General features: G+C 41.5%; 1 protein-coding gene across 1 annotated transcript; it reads left to right on the top strand.

The window, feature by feature from the left end:
- Positions 1-1797: 1797 nt before the first annotated feature.
- On the top strand, positions 1798-12828 carry LOC105869346 (binder of sperm protein homolog 1). The gene is made up of 3 exons (XM_075993337.1): positions 1798-1851; positions 12090-12291; positions 12686-12828. The coding sequence occupies exons 1-3, from the start codon at positions 1798-1800 to the stop codon at positions 12826-12828; spliced, it is 399 nt and encodes a 132-aa protein (XP_075849452.1).
- Positions 12829-21723: the final 8895 nt, after the last annotated feature.

Raw genomic sequence — 21723 nt, 5'->3', positions numbered from 1 at the left:
GACTGTGAGAAGCATTGCCGTTTAGCATTTTTGAAGCAGTGACAGGGTGGCTTTGGGATCTGCTAGGTGCACGGGGTGCAGAGATGAAGTGGTGCACAGTCTGGTGCACAGAAGAGGACACAGATCACGGGTGGCACGTGCTAAATCATCTACACGCCTGGCCCGAGAAAGGGAAAGTGACTGACCGGCAAGACTTCACAGACAGCTCACTTAAGTGATCTTCTTCCAGAGCTGCTTAGAAATTTGCCGTGGACAAAATGGGATTTCCCCACTGTTCCAAACTTTTGCATTGTCTGAGGGTTACAAGGGAGAGGGGTCCCTTGCAGAGAGGTGGGCAGACCCCCAGCGTGGTTTGTGAACCCCAAATCCTGCGGTCGTCACCCATTGCCAGTTAGCATTTCAAGCTCCTGTTGGGTGGGATTGCTCGTTTAATTTCAGCAAAAGTTGGTGCTAAAATGTGAATCGTGCACTGCAAGAGGCTTTACTATTTCATGAGGTTGAGGAGGAAGACAGCTGAGAGCCCTCGAGCGCCAACCGAAGGCGTCCATGAGTCCCCACATCTGAAACAAGAGAGTAATGACTCTGGCTGAGTGCCCGGGAGGGGGAGGATTAAATGAGTGAGGGTGGGTGACACTCAGAACGGGACTGTTTACATCATGGTCACTGCCAGTACTGCAGTGCCAGTACTATTACAGTGATAAAGGGGCAGAGTAGGGCTTTGCATGTAGCAGTTAACATTCACAGAGTGGATTTGACTACTTTAGACTCCTCCTGTAAGTGGGATCATGCAATATTTGTCCTTCTCCGACTGGTTTATTTCACTTAGCATCATGTCCTCCAGATTCATCCAAGTTCTTGCAAATAGCAAGATTTCCTTCTTTTCTTAAGGCGTAGAAATATTGGCCGGGCGCGGTGGCTCACGCCTGTCATCCTAGCACTCTGAGAGGTCGAGGCAGGTGGATTGCTCGAGGTCAGGAGCTCGAAACCAGCCTGAGCAAGAGAGAGACCCCGTCTCTGCTATAAATAGAAAGAAATTAATTGGCCAACTAAAAAATATATAGAAAAAATTAGCCGGGCATGGTGGCACATGCCTGTAGTCCCAGCTACTTGGGAGGCTGAGGCAGGAGGATCGCTTGAGCCCAGGAGTTTGAGGTTGCTGTGAGCTAGGCTGATGCCATGGCACTCTAGCCCTGGCAACACAGTGAGACTCTGTCTCAAAAAAAAAAAAATATTCCATGGTAGGTACAGACCACATTTTCTTTATCTGTTCATCCATCAACAGACACTTAGGTTGATAAATGCTGCAATGATGTGGGAATACAGATATCTCCTTGAGACCCTAATTTCATTCCCTGTGGTTATTCACCCAGGAGTGGGATGACTGTACCCTACAGTGGTCCTCTTTTTAAGGAAAAAAGGTTTTGAGGAACGTTTTGAGGAAAAAAGTTTTGAGGAACTTCCATACTGTATTCCAGAGTGGCTGTCCCAGTTTCCATTCCTGTGCCGTGAGTGTTCCACGATCTTTGCTATAGTTAGAAACATAATTTGTAAGGAAGCAGGTGATAACTGGAATCCCACAATGCTAAGACCAGAAGGGACTGAAGGAATATCTAGAGTCTCGGTTCTCTGCCTTCATTGGCCTACCAACCACCAACCGTGCTGCGTGGATTGGCGGTGGCAGGCCAGCGTAATTGTCTGTTCAAGGCCCGACAGTTGGTGGGAGCCAGTGAGGACTTTAGAGCAGGAATTTGCATTTTAGGAGGGTCATTCTGGCTGCTTTGTAGAGTAAGGGCAGTTATGACCAAGGCAAAGGTGGAGGAGCGACAACACGCTTTTGTTGCTGTTATTCCGGTGATATTTTAGGAGTGTTTGTTACTGCAGCATGACCGGGCACATCCTGACTGATTCCGCTTTAGTATACCCATTTTACAAATAAAAAAGTAGAGACTCCAACATTAAAGTTCCCTTGGTAATAAATGGTAGAATTTTCAGACTGGTTTTGGCTGAACCCCAAGCCCATATTCTTTTGACTCTAACATCCTCCTTCATCCAAATTGCGCCAACTATAATATTGAACTTTTTAGAGTCTTCTTAAAAGAGCACTTAAGTAATATCCGGCTGCAGGTTTGTTTTCATTTTCAATTTGCTATCATGGGTAAGGATAGGCTAGGAACTCTTTCTCCAAGAAAATTTATCTCCAGCCAGGTGAGGTGGCTCACGCCTGTAACCTTAACACTCTGGGAGGCTGAGGCAGGAGGATCACTTGAGGCCAAGAATTCTAGACAAGCCTGAGCAAGAGCGAGACCCTGTCTCTACTCAAAATAGAAAAATTATCCAGCGCAGTGGTGTGGGCCTATAGTCCCAGCCATTCAAGAAGCTGAGGCAGGAGGATCGCTTGAGCCCAAGAGTTTGAGATTGCAGTGAGCTGTGATGATGACACTGCACTCTAGCCTGGATGACACAGTGTGACCCTGTCTCAAAAAAAAAAAAAAAAGAAAGAAAGAAAGAAAAGAAGAAAAAAGAAAATTTATCTCTAATCATTGGAAAATTTTATTAATCAATATGCACCTCTGTGATTTTCACGATGTGAATGGTATTCTATTAATAACTTGCCAACCCCACACATGAGGCCCTGAACTGACCCTCTACATAAAAGCACTTTTAAGATTTCTTTTAGTACACGAAGGTAACTGATCCTAGAGAAATCCAAGGATCAGAATTTCATGGTAAATTTAAAACAATTTTAATTCAGGTTTATCTGAACAAATGAGACTCAATGTTTTCAAACATTGAAAATTACCCTTATTTCAAATGAGGGTAATTTTTAAAGCTTATATTTTAACAGAATTTAGTTTAAATTATTACCAAAGGTGAATTCTTGAGAATGAAAAGAATTGGGAGGCAGAACTTTTTTGATGAAATCATGTGATTTCCCAGGTTGTATCTTCCTCTTCCAATCCAGATGTTCACTAAAGGGTCATGAAGAAAGCCACCTGCGTACAAGTAGTCTAGGACTGCATTAATTTTTAGGGGCTGGTCTTAATCCTTTGAAATCCAAAGAAAAATGTCTTTTTGAAGCATTTATGGAGTCACCCTAGGTGTTATTTTATCTTTTGTCATTTTTTAGCTGATCATGATGGGCCAGATCCTCATTTGTCCAATATTGCTTTTATTAAACTCACAAAATCTTGCATCTTTCACAAGATGAGCAACTTGGCTTTGCAGACCGTTTGGGTTGCATTTGCATTGTACTTGCAACAAACCACCATTCACAAGCCATTGATCCCCTACGTGGATGGCAGAAAGAATTTCTAACATTAATCAGAGAGGAACGTTTGAGTGGGAACTCACGTTATAATTTTATAGCATGGTGATCATGCGCTGTGTTAGCGTTATGATGATGTTGCATTCAACACTTACCCAGTGGCACCTGTTCTTCTACAATCACAGCAGAAGGCCGTATTGTACTTGTTTGTATCTCTCCATCCATGAGATCAGGACTACCATGATCCTTAAAAGCAAATCGATTTCCTGATAGTTTCACTATAGAATTCATGCCGAATGAACTCAACAAATCTAGGAAGTAGATACAGTTATAATCCATATTTCAGAAGAAGAAACACAAGCTTAACTCCGGATGAGCCCGTGGATCTTGGAGTTCCACTTTGGTGTATGTAGTCCAGAGCCCACCTTTTCAACCACTCCTCTCGTTGATACCCCAGAACCTAGCACTTATACTGGGGACATAGCAGGCATTCAACACATATTTGTTGTCCACCTGAGTGGTTGATAAACTGACAATATATGCAGCCCCCCTCTTCCTGGGGTCTTCCCTACACACTGGAACCATGTGGCTTTGGCTTTTCATGGGAGGCATTAGGATGTGTGCAGTAAAGAGTTAACTCAGCAGACCTGTGTTGTCCAAACCCTGCACATTTCAAAAAAGGGTCTGACCCTTGACCAGCTCCTAGGATCTAACCTCTTAGCCCTAGGAATGTCCCGCCTGATAAGAATGTCTTTGTTTATCTGGGGTCTTGGATCCCACCAGATAGTTCATGCTGTGTTTTATGGTGGGGACCTTGAGTCACAAATGTGTGAGCTAAACCTCTGGAGGTGGGACAGACTGAGTGACTAAGGTCAGTCATGTGAGTGGACCAGCTGTCAGGAATGGGACTCCCAATGCTGGGAGCCACTCAAAGTCCAAGAGGGTCCTTGGCTTCATGCAAGAAAGAATTCAGGAGCAAGCCAACAGTGTAAAGCAGAAGCAAGATTTATCCAGAAAGTATAGAAAGTCCACACCACCAACAAAGCAGAGGCTGGTTCTCCTTGCAGAAGAGAACCGCCCCCCCCCCTGCAGAAGGGAGCTGGCCCCATGGTTCCTTTTGCTCCATTATTTAAGCAATGGCTTAATTAGATGCTAAACAAGGGGAGGGATATTCATGTTATTTCTTGGAAAGGGGTGGTGTTTTCCTGGAATCAGGATGACACCCTCTTTTTGACTAAATATGGTCAAACAGGAAGTGTCATGGCATAGGGTGCATGATGGGAGTGGGAGGTCTCCTTAGAAACTTTTATGGTAATGAGGTGTACAATGAAGCTGTAAGGTCAAGAACTGCTCGATTTCTCCGCCATCTTGGTTCTAACCAGTTGGAACCTGTTCTGCCTCCATCTTGTTTTGATCAGGGTAAATTGAAACAAAATTTTGAGACTTCCTGACTCAATTAGGCGATGTCTGAAGCAGCACCTGCCCATTCTCTGCCTCACAGGCTTATGTGACCAACTCCCAGTAAAAATCCTGGACACTGGGGCTCCAGGGAGCCCCCCTAGTTGGCAATACTTCCCGTGTACTCTTACTCGTCATTCCTGGGAGAGGGGAGATGGTCCACGCAACTCCACAGGGAGAGGACAGCTGGGAGCTTGCACCTGGTCTCTCCTGGACCTCGCGCCATGCGCCTTTCTCCTTTGCTGGTCTTAATCTCCATCCCTCGCTGTAATAAATCATAACTATGGTTATGACAGCTTTTCTGGATTCCATGAGTCCCTCTAGTGAATCTCTGAAACTGAGGAGGTTTTGGAGATCCCTGGACATAGAGGTCTTTGCTCATGCCCTGTAGTTTGATTCTATCTTATTCCTTCCTTCAATACCACAACATCACCGTGTCTTTCTCCAACTCTGTCCCCAAAGTGTGCCAATTTCAGCATCCCCCCACACACACACACACACAAAACCACCATGGGGGTATGGGTTGGCTCTTTCCCCCAGAATATAAAAAGGTTGAAATGGGTATAAGCACACCATATTTTCTCTAACCTTGGCTCTTAAAGTACCAGAGATACCATGACGTGTACATAAGGGTGTGATTAAATAAACGCAACTTACAAAACGAGTGAAGGTAATTTTGAGGTAAATCTGCAGAATTATTATGCTTTCCTTTGACTTGTCATCTGTCCACGTTATAATTGCCTTTGCTTTCTGTTTTTAGCCATCAGTCCAATGGTGAACCAAACTCTGCAGCTTATTGGAATTACTGGAGCTCTTTTAAAAATTGCTCATGCATAGACATTCTGATTTAATTGATCTGGGGTACAAGTTGTACATCAGAATTTTTTCTTTTTTTATAAATAATAGTGAGATATATATAACATAAAACGTACCACTGTAACCATTTTTAAATGTACAGTTCAGTGGCATTAAGTACATTCACATTGTCATGCAACCATCTACAGAAACTCCGTACCCATTAAACAATAACTCCCCTTCCTCCCTCCCTCCACCCCCTAGAAATCACCATTTTACTTTTTTGTCTCTATGAATTTGACTATTCCAGTTACCTCAAATAAATGAAATCATGCAAAATTTGTCCTTTTGTGTCTAGCTTATTTTACTTAGTCTATTGTCTTCAAGGTTCATCCATGCTGTGGCATGTATCAGAATTTCATTCCTTTTTAAGGCTAGATAATACCTCATTGTATGGACGTACCACATTTTGTTCATCCATTCATCTCGCCACGGACATTGGGTTGTTTCTGCCTTTTGGTTATTGTGAATAATGCTACTATGAACATCAGTGTACAAATACTTGTTTGGGTCTCTGCTTTCAATTATTTTGTGTATATGCCCAGAAGTAGAAGGCATCAGGATTTTTTTAAAATTTCAGCTGATGATTCTAACATGCAACAAAGTTTTAAACCACCACACTAGTACATTATGGGTTTTCCTTAAGTCATATGTGACTAAGGTGAAAGTTTTCATTTCAGTCTACCATGGCAGCCACGAGCATTTGGCTGAAAGATAAACTTGTGAAATGAATAAACATGAGCAAACAGCAAAACAGTCATTAATAAAATATACACAGTAAATAGAAAATTAAAGTCATTGCTCTTCTAGGTATAATATACAAAATTGATGAACTTGTTATGAACACAGATTTTTATCGAGTTTTAATGCTTTAATATGAGATACAGCTGCAATTTGCATTATGTATGTGTTCTCTTAACCAAACAAGACATTCATAAATTTATTTGTCATTAAATTATGCTTTTGTAGCATACCTAATTTGAATGGGTATTAAGCATCATGCATCAGCTGCTGTTTGGGAGCAATACAATTTTTCATTCTGTATTTATTCCATAATTCATTCTATATTATATTTCATTTCTAAAATTATGACTATTCACAGACTCAATTAAATGAACTTTATAACAAAGATTTAGTGTTTAATTAAGTACATGCTGATTTTAAATTAAATTGCCTCTACATAAAATCACTCATTGGGAATTATGCAAAATGGCAAAAGAAAAAGTTCAAGTTCTAAGAAGGGGGAAGTAAATATTATAGGTTTAGTGGCTCATAAAGGGACAGTGGTTGAGAAGTGATGCTTTAAGGAAAAAAGTGAAGCTATTAGGCTGTTTCTCCCACTCAGGGAATATTAGAATATTCAAACTGAGAAGGACTCGACATTCTAATGGTTTCTCTCCATTTTACAGCTGAGCAAACTGAGGGTAGATGGTTGGTAAGTGGTTGAGCCTATGCTAGGGTTTGGGTCATTATGTCCCACCGAACCATCCCCTTCCAAGGGGGCCTCAAATTGGTAATATCACAGAGCTTAATTAGCTTTTCTGAGCTTTCTCTGTAAGATGGAAATAATGCTTGCCTCACAAAATTGTTCTCATGAGTTAAATAAAACATAGTGCCCAATGCCGGGCGCGGTGGATCACGCCTGTAATCCTAGCACTCTAGGAGGCTGAGGCAGGCAGATTGCTTGAGGTCAGGAGTTCGAAACCAGCCTGAGCAAGAGCGAGACCCCCGTCTCTACTATAAATAGAAATAAATTAATTGGCTAACTAATATATATAGAAAAAATTAGCCGGGGATAGTGGCGCATGCCTGTAGTCCCAGCTACTTGGGAGGCTGAGGCAGGAGGATCGCTTGAGCCCAGGAGATTGAGGTTGCTGTGAGCTAGGCTGACGCCACGGCACTCTAGCCTGGGCAACAAAGTGAGACTCTGTCTCAAAAAAAAAAAAAAAAAAAAAAAACATAGTGCCCAATATACAGAAGATGTTCAAGGCCCCAGAGGTGTCATACTTATTTTTCCCTCCTGGGGGAAGGGTTCCATTTGGGAAGTGGCAATATCAAAGGCATGAATCTCTAATAGTTGAATTCAGGTATGAATGAGAAAAGGTGATAAAGATAAAAAAGCCTGTAATGTCCCATATCAGAAACACCAGTGAGCCTTCCCAAAGACCAGCCTGAATCTTATGGTACCAATGATGAAGATGTTGATGACAGTATTTCAGTTGTTACAACACTGTTGATAACAATAGCAGCTGTAAGCTATCAAGGGCTTTCTTTGTCATAGGCATTATTCGAAGTATTTTATATGCATAATCCTTTTGTTTCTCATAACAATCCCAAGAGGTAGGTTCAATGATTGCCCTTCATTTTGCTGAAGAGGATCTGAGGCACAGAGGGGCTGGATCATGTGTCCAAGGTCACATAGCTAGCCAGTGACACCTGAGATTTGAACTAAAGATCCTGAGAAAGTATATTTCTTTATCTGCACTGTCAATTTATGTTCCAAATGTGTCCTCCTACTAGAATCCTTCATACTTGGGACTTTCTCATAGTTCCCTATAAGCCAGTGGTTCCTGTTAGTTCACCCACCTTCCCTAGACTGTAGTTCGTGTTGTTAAAAATTCCCTACCTTTGCGCTTTTGTCAACAATAAAACTATTTCCCATCTCTTAAAAATATGTTTCACGTCATTGGCAAGCTACTCAAAATTTATAAGCAAATTTATACCTACCCATTAAGATCGTGCCTGTATTCTGATCTTAAAAAAGAGCAGTTGAAGACCTGTGAATAATAGACAATCTATTAAATATTTATTAGGAAATGCCTTAGCACTTTCTTCGAGATTTCCTGTACCTTCAAGATTTGTTGAATACCAAAGTCTCCTTTAAATTCTGGAGCAATTTTTAATGGATGTAGTTTTCTGTGGTTTGTGAAAATCTTTTGCCAACTTGGATTAGTCTTCTATCTGATAATGGAGCAAATGATTACTGTAAGAACAGAAATCATCATCATTGCAATAAAATTGTTACCATATGCTAACTGCTTGCTATGTGCCGTGTACTGTCCAGGGTCCTAGCCATATGGTTTCATTATCCTCACAACAAACCTATGAAGTCCATCTGCAAAAACCCTTCTTTAACCGATGCCAAAACTAAACCTCATTTTAAAAGCAAAGGACGGATAAGTAAATGTTTGCTTCAAATTGTACCTTCCATATAGTACGAAAAAGAAATAGAATAAAGCAAAACAAAACAGAAAATGGTGAAATGGTAAAACATGTTTTCCTATTATAATATGGTTCATTTTATGCAAAAATGTAGGGAAAATAGTCATTTATTTTGCCTCCAGAATTTTTAAAAAATAATTTTATCTTAATCCTATTCATTAATATTATTTTATAAGTACTGTTAAAACAAAAGGAAAATTAGAAATCACCCACAATCACACTACTAAAAATAAGCACCATTGAATTTTGATGCATAATTTCAATAGATTATTATTCTTACTGGACTAGCACTTGGGGAAATAATTTCACTTTTTTCATTTTAAAGGTTAAATCTAATGACAAATGTTTGTTCAAAATTGTGTCTTTCAGAGGAATTTCCACCAACTATACGTGAGTTGATCAAAAAACTTTTATTAGAGTTTCCTTTTAAGGTTTGCAACAAAATGTGAAATCACTGAATACTTTTTTTCTGGTAATAAATCATATTTTTCATTAAAAACTACTATTTTATGTATTCATATATAAAGTAAGTAAGCTTCATGGTAAAAGTAGGTAAGGAAAAAGACTGAGAGAAATCATGATTTTAGTGTCAATTTTACTGTTAATATTTGTGAGTGATTAAATATTTCATTACATATAAACTCAGAATGTAATTTTACTGTTGCAAAAATCAAATATGATAGGACACAATGAAATAGTGCTTTTGCCACTTAAAAATGAAGTACAAATTTTTCCATCTCCATGTATATGTTCACATTTATTAATGACTATATATGATATCATAAAGCTGTATTTTATTTTTATTTTTATTTTTTTTTCCAAACAAGTCAGTTGTCTGAGTGTATTTTATTTTTAAATTCCTTTAGTAATTGATATTTTTTAATTGATTCACATTTTTAACTAATACTAATCATGCTGGAATGAGTATTCTTAATCTGAATGTCATTTCAACTAAAACCAGGAAAGCACAGAGCTAATTATTGCCATCAATACTACTTAACATTATTTTGGGGGCTTCTAATATATGTGACGGTATAAAAGGAAAAAACCTATAAGCCTATAAAAAATAATAGGAAAAATTATTTCATGATTGTGTGCTTTAAAATTCTTAGAATTTAGTATGCCAGTACAAATTGCTAGTTTTAATAAGAGACTATGGCTATGTGACTGAATACAAGGTAAACACACAACACTCAGTAGTTTTTCTCTATACTGGTAAGAACCAACTAGACATTGATGGAAAAGGAAAACATTCTATTTAAGATCTATGACAAAAATAAAACACTTTGGAATTAAATCAACAAGAAATGCATAGGAATTATATAAAGTAAATAAGAAAATCACATTGAGGAGTATAAAACAAACTCTGAAAACTTGAAAATCATGCCGTGTTCTTGAGTGGAAGACATAATGCAATAACAATGTCGCTTTTCCTCAAACTAACATTTTTACTTAATTCCATTTTATATAAGAGCCAATTTTAAAGTCTAAAAATAATAAAATAAATGTTAGCTCCAAATTTTGTTTTTCAGAAACTATAAATCATTTTGCAGAGATCGAAGGTAAGTTGATCAAAAAACTTTTACTATTAAAGTATATTTTCTTTTAATTTAGTAAAAATTGGGGAATTGGTGATTTTTTTTCTGGTAAAAATTTTTTTCTCCTTTAATAAAATATAATTTAAGTACCTTGTAAATAAATTTTTTAAAGAGAGAGAGAGCAATAGGGCCATGCAGGTGGCTCACGCCTGTAATCCTAGCACTCTGGGAGGCCAAGGCAGGAGGATTGCTTGAAGCCAGGAGTTCCACACCAGGCTGAGCAAAAGCAAGACCCCGTCTCTACTAAAACTAGAAAAATTAGCCAAATGTAGTGGTGTGTGCCTGTAGTTCCAGCTACTCAGGAAGCTGAGGCAGAAGAATTGCTTGAGCCCAGGAGTTTGATGCTGCAGTGAGCTACGATGATGCCACGGCACTCTAGCTCAGGTGACAGAGCGAGACTCCATTTCGAAAACACAGAGAAATAGAAGTCACCCTGAACTTTCACCAGCACTGAATGTTTCTACTCTTTAAGTTCTGCCAATCTAATAGGGAATAGCAGATTTTAAAATTCATATAGAAAATATATCCAATAACAATTAGTAATATTATGAACAAAAATAGTGTTGGAGTAGATAAATAATTTGTTTCATCAGACATTTAAATATGCTATGAATAAAATATTATAATATAAACAGCATGGTATCAGCCTAGAGAGAGTCAAATAAGAAGAAGAAAAAATATTTCATGAGGTGGGATAGGCATTTATTGAAATCTTAAAATCTGTACCCCCATAATATGCCAAAATAAAAAAATAAAAATAAATAAAAACAAAACAAACAAAAAAAAATATTTCATGATGCTTGCTGGCCCCAGAGCTTGCTCGTTTAACCACCATGCCATCCTACCTCTCTAATAATTTTAAGAAACTCTCTGGATGGAGCTTTAATATAAAATGGATCCCAGAATATATTAGAATTTAATATATGATTTTAAATGTATAGATGTTTAAATGTACAGGTGGTTTGATTTATCATCAATCTGTCATAATTGAATATTTATTCAGAAAAAGTAAAATTGCACCCCCCTCTTCCATCATATACAAAAGTAAATTCTTGTTTAATAAAAATTTATATATAAGAGAAATAAAATCATTTAATTTAAGGAGAAAACATAGGAAAATATGTGGATGGCGTAAGGACCAGGAGATCTTCTAAAGCAAGGCAGGAATTGTCTGTTATACAGGTAAACAGTTTTAAAGTTGTGTAAATGCTTCTTACTGATGAAAACTCAGGTAAGACAGCACGGTTGGTAGGGAAGATGGATTGCTCTTGTCCTTTAAGATAGCAATTCCCGTCAATGTCAAAACTTCGCATATGCTTTGTCCTAGTAACCATGCTTTGGTGATTATTGTCTACGGTAACAAATGCTTCCGTATGTAAGGGTTTAAATGCATGGAATGTTTACAGTGGGAAAAATCTGAATGTGGAAAAAATTGAATACACTGGGATTAATCCATAGCACAGAACATGAGTCAGTATTAGAAGGAAGATGTTAAGAGCTACAAAAGTTACTTGAAAAGGCTTTCTATGATGTGTTAAGTTAGAAACCCAAGTGATGGGTATAAAGTATGGTTTATATTGAGGATAGAAAAAACCTATGTACGTGTGCGTGTGTGTGCGTGTGTGTGTGTGTGTGTGTGTTCAATAGAGCCACAGGTAGTGACTCTGATTTCCGAGTGCACCAGTCCCTAGGAGGAAGGTCACTTTGTCACCTCTCCACAGAAACTCCCAGAAACAGATGAAGAACTTTTGTTTTCTCTAGATGGGGAGTGCGTTTTTCCATTCCAGTATAAAAACCAAACATTCTACGACTGCATCAAGCTCAACGCAAGACACAAGTGGTGCTCCTTAGACAAGATTTACCAAGGCTACTGGAAGTACTGCACCATGGAAGGTGAGGGTCTTGCCTCTGAGCACCCGACGGTGGGGATGTTGGCCTCTGAGGCTGCGATTCGGTGAGAGACACAAGAGGGTTTCAGATATGAAATCTATGGCCAATTAAGTTGTGAAAACAAGGGATGTGCCACTTCTGACCGTAAGAAAATCACGTGCCACCAAAGATATATTATGAGCACTTCGATTTCATGATCTTCAAGAGACATCTTTTAGTAGAACATTAAAGCGATCTGGGATCTCAGTCTCCCCCACCCCCCCAGCATTGCTCTCATATGCTGTCGGTGGGTGGGACAGGGAAGAGCAGATGGTCTGAGCGGGAAAGTGTGGCGAGGCGGAGGGGAGGTGCGAAATGGAAAGGTCCCTTAATCTGACTGCTTCTTTCTTCTCTGCAGACTTTGCAAAATGCGTGTTTCCCTTTTGGTACAGACGCATGGTCTACTGGGAGTGTACAGAAGATGGAGATGTAACTGGGCAAAAATGGTGTTCGCTGACCAGGAATTTTAACAAGGACAGAATTTGGAAATATTGTGATTGATGGTGAGGTTGGCTGGGGAACGGGGTGAAGAAGTTTAACCATCCTCATTGGAAAGAACCTATAGCTTTTGTTGGCAGAGGAGGAGGTAAGATCCTCATTAAAAGGGTTTTTCTTTTTTCTGGGATATGAGTTGAAGGGGATTTGCTCTAAATAACCTGGGGTTTGATTAGGGATTATGAGGTTTTAACATGGAGACCAATGTTCTAGCCTCAGCACTTTTTCTTGCTATCTGTTTAAAATTAGGTCCTTAAAAAAAATGTGCATGGACTTCAGGTGATGTGTGACTTGTAACAAATGTACCCCGCTCTGGTGGGGACGTTGATGATGGGAGAGGCCATACCTGGGAAGGGGGAGACCCGGGGGTGTATGGGAAATCGCTGTACCCTCTATGCACTTTTTAATTGCTCTAAAAAATAAAGTTTGTTCAAAATGCATTGCATTCCTTGGCCAAAGAATGAAAAAAAGATGCATTCAAATGTAGGGGACTGTCATATATTTTCCTAGCTTAAGAATTAAATTTAGTAATGTTCGTGCTCTGCCCAGAGCATTTAAAAGTAATATGTTCCGGACAAGGCCTTTGTTGCCTTGAGGCATAACAAAAACAAGGCATTGCCTAGAGACATAACAAAGGACCTGAGTTGCAAGTAAGCAAGAGCTACCACCCCCACGACATTGGGGGTCTGGAGGCCACATGATAAACACGTTGTTCCTGTGATCGCTGGGTACACCCCATAAGATGGCTGGCTAGGTAAGACCCCTCAAGGGAGGGGCGACCTAAGCCATGCACAGCCGCCAGGGTTCAGCCGAAGATCTCAGGGGATAACCCTAAGAAAAGCTGGGGATGAGAAATGGACCCTGTGACTTGCCTTGCCCATCCTTGCTAATCTCAGTCCATGATCTATGCCTGGCGCCTAGAGCAACCACCTGGAAACCTTGAGCCAGGGGACATCTGCTTCCCTAAAGCTACACATTCCAGAATTTATGGCTATTGCTGCCATGCCTGGGTGGTTACGTACAAGGAACTAACTTTAATCTTTTAGAGTATAAAAATAAAACTGACCTGGTGTATTACTACTCGAGTCAACCATTTGTACATGTGTCTGTGTTTTTCTTTGTGTTCTGTGTTTTCATTTTATGTTCTGTGTTCATCCTCCGTGCTGTAAACGGGCCGCGACATTGAAATATTTTGAAAACAGGTAAAAAGTGATAACTGAGGGGATACCTGAGCTGGGAATACAGGTGCTGATAGGGTAACAGATTAGAATGAAGTTCAAAGGGGCAGAGATAGGAACCACATGAGAAAGGGTAACAGGCTGAAAGGAGCTGGGGGCATCGTCCAAGTCAAGGAAAAGACACAGGGGCAGGTCCATCACCGGTCCGTGGGGAGCCAGAGGCTGGGCATGCTAGCAGCTTGGCAGCTGGCTATTAGGTCCAAAGAGAAGTCAAAGAGAAGCATTAAGGAAGCAGGATCTAGATATAATCAAATTGAATTACAAGGCATATCGCTTTGGCTCTGGGTGGAGAGTAAATGGGAAGAGGGTCGGCCATGTGTTGAATTTGGTTAGGTTTCCCAAGAGCCCACACAGGTAATGGTAGTGGCCCGGGCATTGGCGGTGACTGGGGAGATGGACAAGAGGCCAAGTCTGAAGGCAAAGGAGGAAAAGTGGACAGAATATGGAGACTAAATATCCCTGGCAGTGGGGAGGGAGGAGTTGAGGATGAATTCCCAGCTGCGGAGTGAGCCGTGCCATGGCTTTGGTGGCCCCGTTCTGAGAAGCCACCTTCTGGACAGGGAGCGAACTGGGGGTGGCACAGCCTTGGGGCGGGCTGTGGCTCCATTTCTGCCTTTCCAGTTTGAGGTATTCGAGGGACATCCACGGAGTGATGCCGTGGAGACAGGTTTATGATCAGCTGTGGAGTTTGGAGGAGATATATAGGTCAGGGACACAATTATGGGAATCCTTGGGATCGAAATGATATTTTATTTTATCATCTTGTTTTCACTCATTAACTACAAAAATTTTCAAATATACCCAAACATAGAGAGTATGGTATAACAGCATGATGGATGCCCATGCACTAATTACCTAAGTTTAACTAATTACCCAAGTTTAACCATCCACATTTGACATTTTTGCTTCAGCTATACCTATCCTTTTTTTTCCTATATTTTAAAGGAAGATTAAAAGATGATTTCACCAATAAATACTTCGAAGGGTATTTGATACGAAAGTATGAGTGCAGTTTCTCTAGGAGAGTATAGAGTCAGGAGAGAAGAGGTCTTGGAAAACAGCCTTGAGTTACTCTAAAATTTGTAGTTTATAGAAGAGAATGAATTCCAAAATAAGAAGGGGAAACCAGGGAAAGAAGAAGATAGTAAGAAGCAGGTAATATCACGTTTTTCAAGGAAAGAAGTGTCTTCAGCAGAAAGAGGAGTGATCAATGGTCTATAAATGATGTAAAAGATCAAGTAAGATCTAGATATCCATAGTGTGTATTATATATATATTAGTTGTAAGTTTATATAATATATAATAGCTGAAAGATGTCCATTGTGTTTGAACATATTAAATGTATTGAGCAGATCAATTTCCATAGAGTTGTGGGGATAAAAGCCTGAATGAAGTTATTTTCAGGGCTAATGGGCAGTAAAGAACTGCACGTAAAGTATGTAGCCTACTGTCTTCCAAAGCTTGGGTCTTAAAGAAATGAAAGTACAAGGCCAATGCTTAAGAAAGTAGAGACCAGGCACTGTGGCTCATTCCTGTAATCGCAGCACTTTGAGAGGTTGAGGCAGGAGGATTGCTTGAGTCCAGGAGTTCAAGACCAGCCTAGGCAACATAGTGAGACTCCCATTTCTACAAAAAAAAAGTTAAAAAAAATCTATAGACAGGCTTGGTGACATGCACCTGCAGCCCCAGCTACTCAGAAAGCTGAGGCAGGAGGATGGCTTGAGCCCAGGAGTTTGAGGTTGCTGTGAGCTATAATGACACCATTGCACTGTAGCCTAGGCAACAAAGTGACACCTGTCTTAAAAAAGAAAAGAAAGAAAGAAAAAGAAAACTAGAGAAAAAAGGTGGCTGTTAAACAAGACTATAGTTCTACAGGAGAGTGAAGTTTTATATAAGATATAGATGATCGAGAGATAGATACATAGATGTGCAGATATAAATATAGATATAGACACACGTGTATAAGTTCACATATAAGTACACGTGTACAGACATAGACGTATGTGTCTGTGCATTTGCCTAATGAGGAACGCGGCACCATATTGGACTGTTTGGGAAAGACCCAGTGGAGAGGACATGCCCATCGGAGGGAAGACTCAGAAAGTGGGAAGAGGTCGGACAATCCCCGGCCGAGGGAGTAGAGCCGTCTTGGGCAGGAATGGGTCTTCCATTGTAGCAAACGTGGGTGAGTACAGGTCTAAGCAAATTCGTGGATTTGGAGGGATTGAAAGTTGAGAGAGTTTTTATTGTATTTTCTCCAGGGTTCCAGCAGGAAGCTGGCGGTGCACTCAAATGGGTCATCACAGGACACAGGAGACTGCAAATCATGACGCAGTGCTCAGGGACAGTGACAGCAAGACAGGAAGGATGAGGGGGAAGAGAAATTTCTGGAATGGAGGGTGGGGGACGAGTGGGAGGAGAAAGGGAGAGAGAGTAGGAGTGAGAGAGGGAGAGAGGCAGGGAGGGTTGGGGAGGGGAGAGAGAGAAAGGCAGAAGCCATGAGCTGTGGACCAGTCCATGGCGTGGGAGCCAAGGAAATTAACACGTCAACCTCCTTCCCTGTAACCCGCCCAGTTCCGCCCACCGCCAGAGGGAAGGGAGCTCAGAGCAGAGCGAGAAGTGGAAGGTGAGTCGCAGTTGGGGATCACAAGTTAATAATTGTCGCAGACGAAATGGTGAGATTCCCGGCACAGCACATAGCCGCTCAAGGGACCCCAGTGGGAAAGGAGATGTCGGGGCTTGTTTGCAGGTGGGTGTTCCGGTGGGTGTGGTAGACAGACGGCTGAGGATGGAGTGTGTTCAAGAGAAAGATCATCATGATAAACACGGAGCCTAAAGCCTATAGAGAGGAAAGCAAAGATGAGAGTGAATGAAAGAAGAAGAAAGTAGGGGCTCAACAGATGGGAATCCCCGTTTGATTCTGACTTCTTCTTCCAGCTGCTTTGGCGAGACGGAGGGAGGAAGAAGGGCAGGACGGCCTCCCAGAGCGCACGTGCCGGCTTGCTGATTTCTGCGCCACCCAGTAAGGAGTCTCCAGGCAAACACTGTCTCTCTTTTTTGGCTTTGCCTTGAATGGTCCGATCCCTCAACCCCTAGCAGCCCTCAAATGTTGACCCAGAATTTTAGCCAGATTGTCCTTTCTCTTACCCCAAAAATACTTGCAGAATGGCCGGGCTCGGTGGCTCACGCCTGTAATCCTAGCTCTCTGGGAGGCCAAGGCGGGAGGATCGCTTGAGGTCAGGGAGTTGGAAACCAGCCTGAGCAAGAGCGAGACCCTGTCTCTACTATAAATAGAAAGAAATTAATTGGCCAACTAATATATAATATATATAGAAAAAAATTAGCTGGCCATGGTGGCGCATGCCTATAGTCCCAGCTACTCGGGAGGCTGAGGCAGGAGGATTGCTTGAGCCCAGGAGTGTGAGGTTGCTGTGAGCTAGGCTGATGACATGGCACTCACTCTAGCCTGGGCAACAAAGCGAGACTCTGTCTCAAAAAAAAAAATACTTGCAGAATTAAAGGGACCCACACTTTTCTTGGCTCTGTGAAACCAACATGAGACAACGCGATGAACACAAAAGCGTGTGTGTGTGTGTGTGTGTGTCTGTGTGTGTGTGTGTGTGTCTGTGTGTGTGTGTGTGTGTGTGTGGGTGTGCAGACATGGACCCGCACAGAGGCAGAAGGACTTCAGTGATGGATGAGTTGTCTTAAAATAAATTGAGTGTGTGGATGATTGATGACATGGTACCCACACGACGACAGGAGACTGTGATCCCTAGAAGTAAAATGTTCCCTACTTTAAAATTTGTTTAAAATTAAAAACAAATACTCTTGTTATTTTAACGTATGAAAATAAACACTGAGGCCACGTGCAGTGGCTCATGACTACGAATGAGCAGCACTTGGGAGGTCGAGGCAGACGGATCGCTTGAGGCCACGAGTTTGAGACCGGCCTGGGCACCATGGCGACACCTTGTAGCTAAAAAAGACATGTAACAATTAGTTAGGCATGGTGATGCATACCTGTAGTCCCAGGTACTCGAGAGGCTGACGTGGAGAAGTTGCTTGAACCCAGGAGTTCGAGGTTGCAGTGAACCCTGATCATGTCACTGCACTTCAGCCTGGGTGACAGAGTGAGACCTGACTCTTAATTAACTAATTAATTAAACACTGTCTCAGTTCTGCTATCCTAATTCCCCACATCTGAGGTAACCATGGTGAAAAGTTTTCTATTTCCAGTTTCTAGCTACTCATAAAATCCAGGTCTATATAACTAGCTGAAAGAAACAACAATTGTTATGGAGACTACTCTAAGCAAAAATAAGAAAATAAAAAAACAGAAAAAGAAGAAAACAGTAAGATTTTGGGTTCACATAAGCATATCAAGATTAGTTTGGAGGCCAGGCACAGTGGCTCACGCCTGTAATCCTAGCCCTCTGGGAGGCCGAGGTGGGCGGATCCCTCAAGGTCAGGAGTTCAAATCCAGCCTGAGCAAGAGCGAGACCCCATGTCTACTAAAAATAGAAGGAAATTAATTGGCCAACTAAAAATATATAGAAAAAATTAGCTGGGCATGGTGGCACATGCCTGTAGTCCAGCTACTCGGGAGGCAGAGGCAAGAGGATTGCTTGAGCCCAGAAGTTTGAGGTTGCCGTGAGCTAGGCTGACACCACGGCACTCACTCTAGCCTGGGCAACAGAGTGCGACTCTGTCTCAAAAAGATTAGTTTGGTACGAGCTCTCTGGGAGGCCGAGGCGGGAGTAATTTTCCAGGTCAGGAGTTCGAAACTAGCCAGAGCAAGAGCGAGACCCCGTCTCTACTATAAATAGAAATAAATTAATTGGCCAACTAATATATATAGAAAAAAAATTAGCCGGGCATGGTGGCACATGCCTGTAGTCCCAGCTACTTGGAAGGCTGAGGCAAAAGGATCGCTTGAGGCCAGGAGTTTGAGGTTGCTGTGAGCTGGGCTGACGCCACGGCACTCACTCTAGCCTGGGCAACAAAGCGAGACTCTGTCTCAAAAAAAAAAAAAAATTAGTTTGGGGCAACTGGAATCGAAGATTCAATCTGTCTATTTAAATGAGAAAAGACTTTAATACACACACCTCCCTCTTTAATTGTGAGGTTTAGCAGGTCTTAGATTCCTCTCAACTTTTACACGTGTTGGGGAAGAGGAGAGCGCCAATTACCTCCTGATTTAATAGCGCAAACCCCAGACATTTACCCTGTTTAGGAATCCAGAGGTGTCAGTTACAACCAGGGAAGCAGATGAATGGAAAAAAGTCAGAATGAGAGCTTTTTCCCCACAGACAGAACACAGAACAGAGCGAACATGTCTTAAGACTTCAGTATTCTAAGATATCTTTGTTCAAATTATATTTCCAAGGCTTTTAACAATGAACAAAACAACTTGGTAATAGATATTAATGTGATCACAAGTCTCTCTATTACATAAACGAGATGGATATTCGTGGGAATGTTCTCAATTAACAAGGAGAGAGCTATTGGGCCTGAACGGATGCTATGCTAACAAACAAGGTGATGAAAAATTAAGTGACACGCAGTCTGTTTCAGATGGGTAGGCCAGCTCTGCGAACATCGAGTGGAAAACTATTTGTGGACAGTGAGAACATCAAGTCAAGGTCCCTAACGCAGGACCAGGTGTGGCATATTTGAGAACTGGAAATAGAAACGTGGCTATAACATAGAAGGTGAGGCAGGAAATGATGAAAGGCCAGTCAGAGACCAGGTCAAAGAAAAACTTTGATGAGTCAGCGCAGAAAACAGAATCCCTCTAGGCATTTGAAAGGATAGCATACAGATAATTCGTACCTTAAAAAATCACTGGAAAGGTAGGAAGAGCCCCAGTGAGGAGGTTCCCCGTGGAATACACTTCAAAGATCACAATGTCATAGCTACAGTTGAGAAATCAGGAAGATGCTATGGTACTGAATCCATTGGTGCCACCATCAATCACATTTTTCTTCTATGCATGGATTGGTCACCATATAAGTTACCTGTTGCCATAATCATGCTGCTTAACAAGCCACCCTCAAAATGGTAGGCACTGTCTGTGTAATCATGCATCCGTGGATCAGCTGGGATTTGTCTGACTTAAGCGTACCTTGGCTCCACGATGAAGATTGGATCAAGTCTGCTCCACACATCGCTCATCGTCCTAAAAGGAGCAACTCCTCAAGCCATGCTTTGGTCAGGAGTAAAGGCAGGAGCCCTTGACAGACAAGCCCAAGTGAATAAAAACACATTCAAAACTGCTGCTTGTGGCCAGGCATGGTGGATTACACCTTCGGAAAGCCGAGGTGAGAGGATCACTTGAGGCCAGGAGCTCAAGCCCAGCCTGAGCAACATAGCAAGACTCCATCTCTACAGAAAAGAAAAAAGAAAAATTAGCTGGGCATCCTGGCATGCACCTGTAGTCCCAGGTACTCAGAAGGCTGAGGTAGGAGAATCGTTTGAGCCCAGGAGTTAAAGGTTGCAGTGAGCTATGATGACACCACTGCACTCTAGCCCAGGCAACAGAACAAGACCCTGTCTCAAAAAATAAAATAATAAAACTCCTACTTTCATTAATGTTGTTAATATCCCACTGGCCAAATCAAGGCAACGTGGTCAGGCCCCGTATTCATGGGAAGGGGAAGTCACTTCTGCTCATAGTAGGAAGAGAAGAGTATTTGGTAAACAGTAACAAAAACTATTATAGTCCACCTGTCAGTCACAATTATTCATGTTCCTTCCACCTGCAAGCTAATCTAACCAACATGCCAAGAGTGCCCAAATCTCATCCGATTACAGCATTAGGCTCAATATCTATCAGAGCTTAAAGCATGTCCATCTCCCTGACAGCACACATCACACTCATCATGTATGTATGTGTATACCCATCTCCTCCTCCCCCTCCCATCTGCCTGATGCCCAATACATGTTATTCCTATATGTGCACTTAGGTGTTGATCAGTTAAACCCAATTTGCTGGTGAGTACACGTGGTGCTTGTTTTTCCATTCTTGGGATACTTCACTTAGTAGAATGGGTTCCAGCTCTATCCAGGATAACACAAGAGGAGCTAGATCACCGTTGTTTCTTGTAGCTGAATAGTACTCCATGGTATACATATACCACATTTTATTAATCCACTCATGTTTTGATAGGCACTTGGGTTGTTTCTGCATCTTTGCAATTGTGAATTGTGCTGCTATAAAACCACAATGAGATATCACTTATCCCCAGTGAGAATGGTCTTTACCAAAAAGTCCCCAAACAATAAATGTTGGCGTGGATGCGGAGAGATAGGGACACTCCTACACTGCTGGTGGGACTGCAAACTAGTGCAACCTCTGTGGAAAGCAATATGGAGATACAAGTAGATCTTCCATTTGATCCAGCAATCCCCTTACTGGGCATCTACCCAAAAGAACAAAAGACATTCTATAAAAAAGACATCTGCACTCGAATGTTTATAGCAGCACAGACCATATTTTTAAACATATTCTTTGTATAGATCATAGTAAAAGACAATTTGGAGACACAATCTTTGCGGGCCCACAAGGCTCATCTTAATCCCTCACAAGGAAGAGGAAATAGTCTACAAAGAGTAATGCTGACTTGTTTTTCCAGTCGAGGAATGCTAGCAGAAAGCAATG

Source organism: Microcebus murinus, chromosome 16 (assembly GCF_040939455.1).
Source record: "Microcebus murinus isolate Inina chromosome 16, M.murinus_Inina_mat1.0, whole genome shotgun sequence".
Lineage (NCBI taxonomy): Eukaryota > Metazoa > Chordata > Mammalia > Primates > Cheirogaleidae > Microcebus > Microcebus murinus.
Note: the sequence above shows the minus strand (reverse complement) of the source record. Positions and strands in the feature narration are given on the sequence as shown.